We start from the raw sequence: 12,526 nt of genomic DNA, 5'->3' as shown, positions 1-12,526 counted from the left end.
CACCTATTATAAAGATAGAAAAACCTGTGTTTTCTGAATGAAAAGAGGAAAGCAAACGTTTCTAAGCAAAAGAAAATTGCCACGAGTCCCAGTATCGCCCCACTATTAAACTGATAACCTTATTGGCATTCAAGAGAGCGTAACTTCATTATTTCTTCATCTTCAGAGATGGAAAAGCACTTGATCCTATTCAACAGGTACATTTTATTTTTAAAATATTTTTCAGTGCTTTGTACAAGGACTCAGCTGAATTAAGTGCTGCATACTAATTCAATGTTCCTTTGCTGTATACCTCGATTCCCAAGTACCAAAATTACCTACAGCATCGTTCTTGTTACACAATGAAAGTAGTCTTGTCCGTGCAGCCACTTGTTTTCTAGCATAACATTTCTAAACATCAAACTTCATGTTAATTTTTCTGCAGGGGTGTTCGAATAGTTCAATTTCTGAATCAAATTGAATACAAATATTAAAAAAAAACTACCTTCAAATATTGAATACCAAATATTTCGAACTTCTAAATAATGTGAAGTATCAAACTTGTGCGGAATTCCCTTAGCAAAAAAGGCTGAATTACATTACTTATTTGATACACGTTATTCTGTCAACAGCTGAAAGTCAGGTCGACTGGGAACCTTGTACTTGAAAAACAAGTAAAGTCTGATCATATCAGGTGCTATATGACCCCGATAGTAATGAGACAAAGGCTGCAACATGCACGTTGTAGGCTGTTGTGCTCAATGAATGAGCCAAGTATAACCAATACTACCACATCGCACATCATTTTAAAGTAATCTAAGTATGATGAGATGGGCCAAATAATAATTTGCTTTGCCTGAATCAAGATAAATTCACAGAATGAATAAGATGACGCACAGATTTGAATGACCGGAAAGTATTGTGCAAAAATAACTTCGTTAATGAATTCAATCAATTGCTAGCACGTGCAATGTGCACTTAGTAGTTAGCTGAATGACAACCGATACGACCAATAGTTGTGACATTCAGAAGTGTACACGACATCCAGGAAAATAGGCCGAGGGAACTGTGTACTTTGAGAAAAAGAAGTCCTGGACAACACTAGATAAAGAGGTTGGAGTGGCGCATCCACACTAGAAGTCGAGATCATTTTGGAGGTGGATGTCTTGAATTTAGTGAAACAAGGAGCAAGCTCTTTATACCAAAAGTTCCACCCTCTTGGACAGTGCTCAAATGCCATACCATTTTAATATTTTATGTAAAAGTAAAGAACAATGAAAAAATTAACCTGCTTTATCAACTCAATTGAATGTCGAGAGGCCATGTCTGTACAAGCAAGTCACAATAATAGGCAGTCAGTCAGTCAGTCAAGAACTTTATTGAAGTCCTGAGGAGTTTCAAGCCGTTGGAGATCCCACGCCGGGAACTCCTCCGGCCGAAACCGTAGGCGACGCCCAAGTCGGGACGGGAACGTGGTGACGCTCCGGCAGTTCTTGGGCCCTCTGGACGGCCTTGAGTTGGAGTTTGAGGTCCGGGTTTTGAGAGCTTCTTCCGATTCGGACTCACTGGAGAGAGGGCTCTTTGGTAATGCGGTACATTGCCATAGCATGTGCGAGAGTGGGCAGTAAAGTTCTGGGCAGTCTGGGCAATTTGCCGAGATTTCTGAGTTGTAGTGGCTTAGTAGGCCTCGTGACGGATACGAGTCCGTTTGTAGCATTCAAAACGCAGCCGCCTGCGCGTGTTCGTGTTTGGCATGCGGGAGCAGGAATTTGGTTCGGCCTTTTCGATAGCGTGAGGTGATTTCTTGGTATGTTAGCAGCAGGTCATTAAATTGAATGTCCAGCCCCTCGGAGGCCGGGGGACCGTCGCGGCGGGCAAGTTCTCGCGCACGGTCGTGGGCCGTTTGCTCTCTTTTGAGCTCGCTAGTAGTATACGCGCTACTTCTTTAGATACGCTGCCGCATTCGTAGGCCCAAATTGCGGCACGTGAGTCCATGAAGACATGAGTAAATGTGGGGTCTGCCATGGCGATGGCTACGGCTATTTGTTCTGCTTCAGCGCTGGTGCTTGTTTTAACCGATGCGGAAGATCGTAGCGTTCCGTTGCCATTCACGACTGCTATTGTGAAAGTGGATGTGTTGCCATACTGGGCCGCGTTCAAATGCGGTGGCTTCCCGATCCCCGTTGATGCGCTCGAGAATCGCACGGGCGCGGGCCCGGCGCCTACCCACGTTGTGTTGTGGGTGGACGTTTCTGGGAAACGGTGAGAATTTGTAGTTGGTCTCTAATTTCGCTCGGTAGGGTAACCGCGTGCTCGAGATAGGGAGAAGGGGAGACATTGGCTTCGTTTAGGATTAGCCTACCGGCTTTGGACGAGGATAGGCGGAGTATTTGCACCATAGTCTGAGCCTCGATCACTTCGTCGATGTTATTGAGCATGCCTAGCTGATCAACCTTTGCTGTATTTGCTCTTTGTGGAATGCCCAAGACCTGTTTGATGCTCTTGCGCATGAGTGTGTTTAGTTTCGTCTTTTCTATTTTCGTCCAGTTCTGGGCAGAGGCGACGTAATTAATGTGACTCATAAGGAACGCGTGGCATACGCGCAGAAGGTTATCTTCACAGAGACCCTTCCTGCGGCCTGAGACTCTGTGGATAAGTCTGATCATGTTTTCGGTTTTGGCGGTTAAGTGTTTGATCGTGTGTCCTTGGCAAGACTTCCGAAATAGTAAGAGTTCAGATTTCTTGGAGGATAGTTTCATTCCTGTGTCTAGCAGGTACTCTTCCGTGGCTTCTCGGGCAGACTGCAATGCCTGCTCCATGTCTGCCAGGCAGCCTCCTGGGCTCCATATGCTAATGTCATCTGCGTATAGAGTGCAGTTTACATTTGGGATGTTTCGTAGTTTGTCTGCGAGTCCCTTCATCACTATATTAAATAGTAATGGAGAGATGACTGAGCCTTGCGGTGTTCCGACGGAGCCCAGCGTGTAGGGGGAGACTTAAGTTGTGAGACTCGCAGTCGGGCTTCTCTGTCTTTTAGGAAGGAGCGCACGTACTCCTGAAATCTCTGGCCGAGGCCTGCCACAGACTCCAGTACGAAGCTGTGCGATACGGTGTCGAATGCTTTCGTGAGATCGAGGGCGAGGATGCCTCGAACGTCTCTTGTTTTAACATCGAAGATCTGTCTCTTTAGGAGTAACATGACATCTTGGGTGGATAGATGGGGTCGAAACCCTATCATGTTGTGTGGGAGGAGTTGGTGTTCCTCAATGCAGCGTGACACTCGGTTTTGAATTACGTGCTCGGCTACTTTACCCACGCATGAAGTAAGGGAGATGGGGCGTAAATTGTCGAGGTTAAGTGGTTTGCCGGGTTTTGGGATGAGGACCACCATGGCAGTGTGCCATTGCGTTGGTACCTATCCTGTTTCCCACACGTGGTTGATGTCTTTTGTGAGTAATGTAATGGCTTGGTCGTCTAAGTTACGCAACAGTCGGTTGGTTACCCCGTCGGGTCCTGAAGCCAACCTGCTGTTAAGGTTGTATAGCGCCTCTCGGACTTCTGCTTCCATGAAGGCAGCGTCTAGTTCGGGTGTGGTTTCGCACTTTAAGCTCGGGTAATCGTTGGGGTAAGCGTCGCCTAGCGGAAGGTATCGTTTGGCAATTTCTTCCAGGAAGGACTCTTCCGTTCCCCCTTTCTCTTTATGTGAGTGTAGAAGTCGGCCTAGCGCATGGCTTTGATTATTCTTCGTTTGGCTGTCGTCTAACATGCGTTTCAGGAGGTTCCACTTACCTCCTGTCCGCATGCGGCCGTTAACTGCCGAGCAGAGTTCGTGCCATTGGAGTCTTGTGAGCTCCGTACAGTATTGGTCTATGTCTCGGTTGAGGATCGCAATGCGTTTGCGCAGGCGTCTGTTGAGACGTTGCTTTCTCCATCACCCAAGTATCGAAGCCTTGGCCTCAAGTAAGTGGGCGAGGTGAGGGTCAACCCTTGGGACCTCCAGTTCCGTTTGTATGGCTTTCGTGGCTCTGGATACGTTGCCCTTTATCGCAGAGAGGAGTTCCGCGAAGGAGTCATACGTGTTCGTATCTTCCTTCTGTAACTTACGGAAGATATTCCAGTCTGAGGGTATAAGAACGGGGCGGGGCGCTCATGTTTGGCATTTCTGTGCGTATGACGAAGTGATCGCTGCCCAGGTTCTCTTGCGTGTTCGTCCATGTGTAGTTTGCTACATTTCGGAGTAACGTGAAGTCCGGCGTAGTATGGCACCGCGTCGACATACCCAATCTGGTGGGGAAACTGTGGTCCGTTACCAGGGTGAGGGACAGGTCGTCTATTGCGCACAAGCGGTTGTTGCCGCTAGGCCTTATTGTGGGGTAACCCCCCGACGGGTGGGGGGCGTTGAAGTCACCTGCAATAATGAGCGGTAAGTTTTGTGCCACTGATGTGGCTTTAGTAAGGATTGCGTGGAAGGATTGGTTGTAGTGCGCGGGGGAGCTGTAGACAAGTACAAAAACACTTTGTTTTAAGAGTCGGTTAGGTACAAGCTCGATTAGGATTGCCTCGATGCGACTGTTTTTCGGTAGGACGTCGTGAACGATGTGCGCGAATTTTCTACTAACGAGCGTGGCGATGCCTCTCCTGGGGTCCCCTCCTCTTTGGGAGATGGTGCAGTACCCTGAGAGCGTAAGGGTTTCGCATAGGGTTTCCTGTAATAGTATTACGTACGGCTTTTTGGGTTGAATTTTAAGGTACTGTTGCAGCGAGGATTTGCGTTTCGCATAGCTAGCACAATTCCACTGCCAAATTTCTAAAATATCCTGTGTCGTGTTAGCCATGATGGTTTCGCGAGGAGTTTATTGGCGCCGAAGAGTGCATCGTCGTGTCCATCTGTTGTGGCTGACTAGCTTTGTTTTTAATTTTTATGGCGACTTTGTTTTCGACAACCTCTACACGATTCGCTAGGGTACGAATACTTTCTAGGTTCTCTCGTGTGAGGCGCAGAATTTCGTCTAGGGTGTCTTGCAGTGCATTACTCTCTTCTTCCGTTTCTGAGAGCGGAGGGGGTTTGCATTTGGCTGTGCTTACTTTTACGTTTGTCTCTTGGGGTGGTGCTTGTTTGGGAGATTTAAGGTTTTCAATCTGCTGTTTCGCGTCATTAAGCTGCGCTGTAAGCACTTGTATGGTGGCTCGGAGACCCGCTAGTTCCTGCCATAGGGCTGTGACTATCTCGCTCTCATGCTCGGGCAATGAAGACCGCGTTACCTGTTTGGTAGATGATGCGTCTCGTTGCTGCTGCTGGTGGTGTTTCCCTCGCACTCGGTCGGCCCACGTCAGTTCAGTGTGACCGAATGTAGGGCGCCCCCTGGAGCGGGAGCGGCTGCTGCGGAGAGTGCTGCGGCACTCGGGTGTCGGCGTGACTGAGCGATTCCTTGTGATCGCTACGGAAATTCCAGAGGTGGCGCTCGAATCGCGGTGACTGGCGCCGCTCGGTCCTCGGGAGCGGCTGCAGCCGCCTTGGTTGCGTCTGCGACGGCGTCTTTGTCGCACGATGTAAGGGACTTGAAACTTGCGTTTGCAGTCCTTGTCGGCGGTGGGATGTGGTCAGCCGCACAGGGTGCAGTTAGGAGTACACTGGTGATCTTCTGGTGGCGTTTTGAGGCCACATTTCCGGCACCACGTGGTGCTGGGGTTAGGGCAGACATCCGCGCGGTGACTGATGTTGCCACAGTTGTAGCAAACTTCCATGTGTCTGCGAAAGAGTGTGCTTCGAAAAATGCTTGCTCCACAGTAGATATAACTTGGTACTTGCATTCCTTGGAAAAGGATTGTCACGGCTGTGGTGTTCTTCGATTCTCTTCACCTCCAAGGCGTTGAGGTTGCGTTTCGTGACGATCAGTTCTCGGAGTTGGGAGTCGTTGAGCTCGAGGTCAATGCCTCGGACTACACCTTTGCAGGTATTATCGGGTGGGGCCAGGTATACTGCGACCCGATACGTAGTGTTTTTCATGCAGATCTGTTGCACCGTGGCGTATGCTCTTGCGTTACGTTCGCTGGGGGTGCAGATGATGAAGATATTCTGAGTTACGTTGGGGCACATGGAGTCTTCCATGAGGTCTTGAGGAGCCAGGGCTGCTGCCATTGCCAGGGCTTGCTCAACCTGCACTGGTGTGGATTTGGCCACGTTGAGACCATCTCGGGGTGTCACGATGATACGGACTGTGTCCCTCGGTAGTTGAGGGAATCTGGAGGTAGCGATGAGGTGCTGGTATGCGCTGTTCGATCCGGCAATGCAATCGCCCTCCCTTCGTCTGCTACATGTACTTGACAAACGTGCTCCTTGGGGTTGACTGGCCTTGCCCTTGCGTGGTTTGCAGTTATATGCCGCGGTCCAGCCCGGGTCATTCGCGTCTTCCGGCGATGTTGTCTCACTGGTGACGATTTTCATGGCGGTAGTGAGTGACTTGCGGTGTTAGCCCTAGGCCTACCCGCCTTTGCACGCCGATGTTGAAAATTCGAACGCAGAAAATGTCGAGAAAGGGTCCACCCACCGAAATAAATCTGGTATCCACGGAATCCGTGTAACTTGCTGCTTTCGTTGGTGCGCAATTCAATTCGATTTGGGGTGAAAAACCTCGTCAAATCATTGATAATATCGGGAGCCGATGTTTGCTTGTCCGCACTAGTTGGCGCCTCACTACCAGCCTCCAGTAACAGGCAAGAAAACAATTTTCTTAGGAATTATAATTGAATTCCCCCCTATGTGCTCCTAAATCTAGACACTCCCTAGCTGCATGCCCCTGAGCTGTTGGAATAGGAGACCTTGAAAACAAACTGCACATGAATACAAGCGCACCCTTCTGTTTTTGTACGGAGGCAGCCACTGTTCAAGCCAATGTTGTGGCAATGTCTTTCAAAGGAACAGTAAAGACAAACAATAAGTTAACATTTAGACTATAACTGAAAAGCTCATACACCTTTTCTTTGAAACAAGATGTTCGCTTATTAGTACAAGACATAAAAATCAAACGAAATTATGGAGTTGAACATCCCAAAGCCACACACAAGGTATGAGAGACGCAACAGTAGGGGGCTGAGGACTAATTTAGACCACCCGGGATTTTTTAATGTGCGCCTAAATCTAAGTACAGGAGTGTCTTTGCATTTCCTCCCCTATCGGAATGTGTCTGCCATGGCTGAAAATTCAACTTGCGGCCTCCATTCTCAGCAGCAAAACGCCCTAATCATTGAGCCACAACCTTATTAAGGTCACAAGGCACTGCCGAAGACCATGATGGGCAGCGCAGAAAATTAAGACTAAGCTTTCCCTTTTTAGATTACACACCCAAACTACGGCACTGGTCATGTTGGGGACTATGTGTTGGACACTATATCATGCAAGAGTGAAACTGTTTCGAAAAGTGATCGACCAAGAATACAGACCCAGGTTTGCTGCTTATGTAACTTGTACACAGGTCACTTAGAAAAAGGAAGTACCATAATATGCACCTATGCATGCAACACAGTGAAATACAAAAGTAGATATCCTTTACACGTGATACAGTAATGTCAGCAGACAACCATATGAGCCAGTGTTGCTTCACTGACACCACTCTAAACTTTTAGAACAGGAATGTTCTTTACTAATTCTGGCAATGCTCTACTTGAAAATGTTCCTTCCTTTTAAGATTGTCATCAGTGATCAGTCACCAAGAGATGCTTTCCAGGACATTGCAGTGTCCTTACAGTCTTCCGATATCTTAATACATCTACAGTCCTCACCAAATGATACACTCCCAAAGATCAACTGCACTGTATAATATAGCACAGTGCGGTTCATTGTTGTGTATAGCATACAAGTGGGGCACTCCGGTGTTTTAGGTGCTGCTAGATTAGAGATGATGCAACCATAAGCATGTGCATCCTAACAGAGACACAGAACTGCACAGATTGCTTTTCATGAGCATCAATATTGATAAGCCCTCTTAGTTAACCAAATATACATGCAGGCAAACGGCCTACTAAGTGGAGTGACGAATTACACTGGTTATTAGCCCAAGCATGTAATTCCACAGCCCAGTGACACAGTGCCTTCAGTGGCAAAACAAAGGTGCTTACCAACATCAACAGTCATTAAAAGCAATGGATGCAAATCTGCATGCCAATTAGGCCATGCATACTGCACTATCTTGGGCCCAGAAGCCACCATCGAGTGTCACCCATGTACACCCAGTAGATCACGCGCTTTACACAGCAGTAACCCCCACTGTACTATGCAGCCACAACACTATCACCCTTTATACAAAAAATATGTTCTGCAAGGTGTTCTACAGCCTACAAAACTTAAATGCTTCCCATAAATAATTTACAAGGATAGCTAACATTCCGCACACTCACCTTGTCTTTCGAAAACAATGCCCGACTTCCTCCCTCTGCACGGTTCTTCTGTATTAAATTGGCGAGCGCTGTCACACACATCTGGCTAAAATCTGAAAAGACACAAAGATGGATGCTATGAGACATCCTTGAAACCAGGCTTTGTTCCACAAACTAAAAAAAGAGAAAGAAATGGGTTAGTTTTATCGAGGCACAACCTTTGCTGCTAGCACACAAATAGATCAGTTGAAGTGGCTGCAGAGGTACAGCTGCGCCTCGATATAAGAAATATAGCTATATCAAATTATAAGGCATAATTAAGTAAACCTAACGCGTTTCCCACCAAAATTGATGCTTATCAAACATATGCTTATAATGAATACAGAATATAATGAAGAGATGCTACTTTATTATAGTAACTTTCCACATGTAGTCAGGGCGAATTCGGGTTTAATAAGTTTTTTTTAGCTAGTCCACACCTGCTTTATAGCCCTCAGGCACAAACTTTGACTGAATGTAGGTTCTCTGTAGATTCCAAGGGAAGGGAAGCGTAGCAGGGGACGGCAGAAAGTTAGGTGGGCGGATGAGATTAAGAAGTTTGCAGGGACGGCATGGCCACAATTAGTACATGACCGGGGTTGTTGGAGAAATATGGGAGAGGCCTTTGCCCTGCAGTGGGCGTAACCAGGCTGATGATGATGATGATGATGATGAGGTTCTTTAGCTTGTCTACAACCACTGTACAGTTGCAGGTAAGCAAACATTTTTATGTCAACCAGAAAAAGCCTGGATACTTTATTATATTGCATATAAGAGTCAATTCTAATACCTGCCATAATCGCTCTCGTCAGGGCTGTCAGGACAAAACAACTCAAACATGTCAAATTTGACAAAAGATCTTTTAAAAAAAAAATCACGTATTGTCCACAACCATATATATTCTGCATCTCGTGAAATTACAGCTTTTAAGCTTGTATAGTCCACAAACTGTGGTACAGAAAACATAGTAAACGAAAATTACAACTATGCACTAGCTCATATGCTTTCTGTCAAGTGTCAAATCAAGGATGACATGAAAATGTCCATAACTGCACTTTGAATGTGCTACTGCAAGCAATATCGCAAAGAGAAAAAAAAGATGCACACAATACCAGGACAGTTAGGAGTGCTAGTGCACCCCCACTTTACTAAACCAATTTAGAACATTGAGTAGGAACACTGGCACAGTTACACAGAAATTGTCTGCAGTGTATTTATATCTTTCAGAATTACTTGCTATAGTATTGACCTTTTCACTGCCATTCCCTGAGTAACCCGTGCACCCACCCTTGCACAAGACCTGCCACTCCCTGCCTGCCTCTCCAGAAGCCGCTCCAGGAGTATTCAAGTGGTCATACATGCAACGAGAATAACTATACACAATTTTTAATCCTTGAAGGTGTTTTTCTTAGTTTGCATTTTTTTTACCAAGGTTCATGTTACCAAAAACTATAGTTATTAAATTGCACAGAACAATCTTGTCTTCATGCCGTTTTCTACGGTGAAATGTTATGCAGAATCCAACTGTAGACTTATACCTCTAAACTTTGCCAGGAAGGGTAAATTTAGGTGGAAGGGCAATGTAGTGGTGCCCTTTTTACACCTCAATCTTTCAACAAAAACTAATGAAATATAAAGAACAGCTTCAGAATAGCACAGCCTGGGCCCTCTTAAGAAACACTCAAGGCAGTCAAACTTTCTAATAATTTTGCACCTATATATTTTTTAGTAACCCTAGCTATTTGGCCACCATATGAGTCAAAACTCTTCTGAAAATTGAGCTAGAGCAACGATATTAAGTGGTGCTTTATATCATTATCATAATTAAGCTGCTCGATTTTCATTAAAATTGATTTACCTATTATTTCAAAAGTTGACAATTTGAGCCACGTCCCCCTTTGAAGCAGACCTGGAACATCCCCATTTTCCTTTTCTTGCACACTTCAATAACTAGCGATGACTTCATAAGAAGCCAACAAACAAAGACACCAAGGACAACACAGAGAAAATTACTTGCACTTAATGATTGAATTAAAGAAATAAGTTAATAGAAATGAAGGTGGATGAAAAAACAACTGGCCACAGGTAGGGAACGATCCTGCATCTTCACATTACGCGTGCAGTGCTCTACTAATTGAGCTACCACGGCGCCGTCTTCCCATCCACTTCCTGGGGTATTCACGGGTTACTACGAGAACTAACCCTGGGAGTGTTAGCCAGCACCACCACTCACAAACCTTGACGGCATGTGGAACATCCTTTCTGCCACAGGCATTACGAGTACATGATCTTTTTGGGTGAAGGCAACTGGACAATAAACCCACACGTGCTACCTGAAGCCATCAATGTTGCCGGATTCCAGACCCTCATTATGTAATGAATGAGAAGAAAGGGAGTCAACTGAGGGGCCTGACTTTTTAAATAATATCATAAGAAGCCAACAAACAAAGACACCAAGGACAACACAAGGGAAATTACTTGTCCTTAAGTTTTTTCATCCACGTTCATTTCCATTAATTTATCATTTCTTTAATTCAATCATTAAGTACAAGTAATTTTCAGTGTTGTCCTTGGTGTCTTTGTTCGCTTTTTATGATAGTATGAAAAAAAATCGGGCCCCTCATTTAACACCCCTTTCTTCTCATTCATTACATAATGAGGGTCTTGAATCCGGCAACATTGATGCCTTCAGGTAGCACGTGTGGGTTTATTGACCAGTTGCCTCCACCCAAAAAGAACACGTACTCATGGCACCTGCGGCAGAAAGGATGTTCCACATCCACCACCAAGGTTTGCGAATGGTGATACTGGCTAGCACTCCCAGGGTTAGTTCTCGTAGTAACACATAAATACCCCAGAAAGTGGATGGGAAGATGGTGCCGCAGTAGCTCAATTGGTAGAGCATTGCACGCGTAACGCGAAGATGCGGGATCGTTCCCTACCTGCGGCCAGTTGTTTTTTCATCCACCTTCATTTCCATAATTGATCATTTCTTTAATTCAATCATTAAGTACAACTAATTACCCCTGTGCTGTCCTTGGTGTCTTTGTTTGTTGGCTTCTTATGGCATTATCAAAAAAATCGAGCCCTTCGGTTAACTTCCTTTCTTCTCTTCAGAGGTACCTTGTGTTCTTAATGGTGGCAAATTGCACAATAAGCCGTCTTTGAATATAAAAGCCACCATTTAAAAGTCATCTCAACAGTTAAAGATTGAAGCACCACTGCACATGAACAGTTGGGCATCACAAGCATATGTGCTTAAAATGTGCTTCTGTGGAATTGATCGAGCAGTGTTTGCAATGACGAAAGGCGACATACAGTGAACATAAAACAGACATCCGCAACACAACCTCTTTAAGATAGCTGTCCCACAACTACTTAGCATATTGTCTCGACCAACTGCCCAACAAATAAAGTGTGGACAGGATCAACCACAACTGAGACATACTACTGGTCAAAATCAAATTATACTCAGCTTCAAGGTTCAAAACTTTTCAGGCCACTCACTTGACTGCTTTTTGGAGAAGTTTTCGTTACCAGCTGGATTGCACAGCTTGCAGGAAAAAGTGTAGTTGGTCATAAATGGAACGCATTTCCTGAAAAAAAAAAAAGTGCTTGTGAAACCTACGTGCTTGTTGCCAAATTTTTGTTTCGCATACACTGTGCTCCAAAACACAAATTATATTGCACAGATGACATTATCTGATCACTGCTGCACTGCAGCATCATTCATGGCTACAGCATTGTTGCTGGAGATGAGTTTATCATCACTGTACCAAACGTTCTCCAACATGGTCGCCGTTATGACATCAGTGAAAGCTACCTAAGAAAAAGAACCCACAGGCAGAAACTATAACTTGGTATCCTTGAATTGTCTTTCAATACGAGAGAAACCATCACTGCCTACAGGAAAGGCAAGTACTTTCAACAGCTCACAAACCTTCAACATGGTGAACCGCACAGACGACAAACAAGTGATAACAAAGATGCACTGACTAACAACTGATCTTTTTTAATCGTATAGTATATAAAGCAGAAAACTCAAACGTCATAATGCTATCTGCAAGTTGCTCAGCAGGCCAGCAAGGAAATGCAGTGAGAACAAAATCTGAAGGTGATGTCTTACATGGCCAAA

At 45.4% G+C, this 12,526-nt stretch overlaps 1 protein-coding gene across 4 annotated transcripts in view; it reads right to left on the bottom strand.

The window, feature by feature from the left end:
* The window catches only part of ash2 (Set1/Ash2 histone methyltransferase complex subunit ash2), a 235,940-nt gene that overhangs the window by 209,418 nt on the left and 13,996 nt on the right, over positions 1 to 12,526 (bottom strand). For all 4 annotated transcript variants that reach the window (XM_070529334.1, XM_070529331.1, XM_070529335.1 and 1 more), the window contains 2 exons: positions 11,899 to 11,987; positions 8,374 to 8,465 (listed from right to left, as the gene is read on the bottom strand). In XM_070529334.1, the coding sequence (XP_070385435.1) occupies positions 8,374 to 8,465; positions 11,899 to 11,987 (181 nt within the window). The remainder of the gene's footprint in view (positions 1 to 8,373; positions 8,466 to 11,898; positions 11,988 to 12,526) is intronic.

Source organism: Dermacentor albipictus, unplaced genomic scaffold, assembly GCF_038994185.2.
Source record: "Dermacentor albipictus isolate Rhodes 1998 colony unplaced genomic scaffold, USDA_Dalb.pri_finalv2 scaffold_20, whole genome shotgun sequence".
NCBI lineage: Eukaryota > Metazoa > Arthropoda > Arachnida > Ixodida > Ixodidae > Dermacentor > Dermacentor albipictus.
This window is presented reverse-complemented; position numbering and strand designations above follow the sequence as displayed.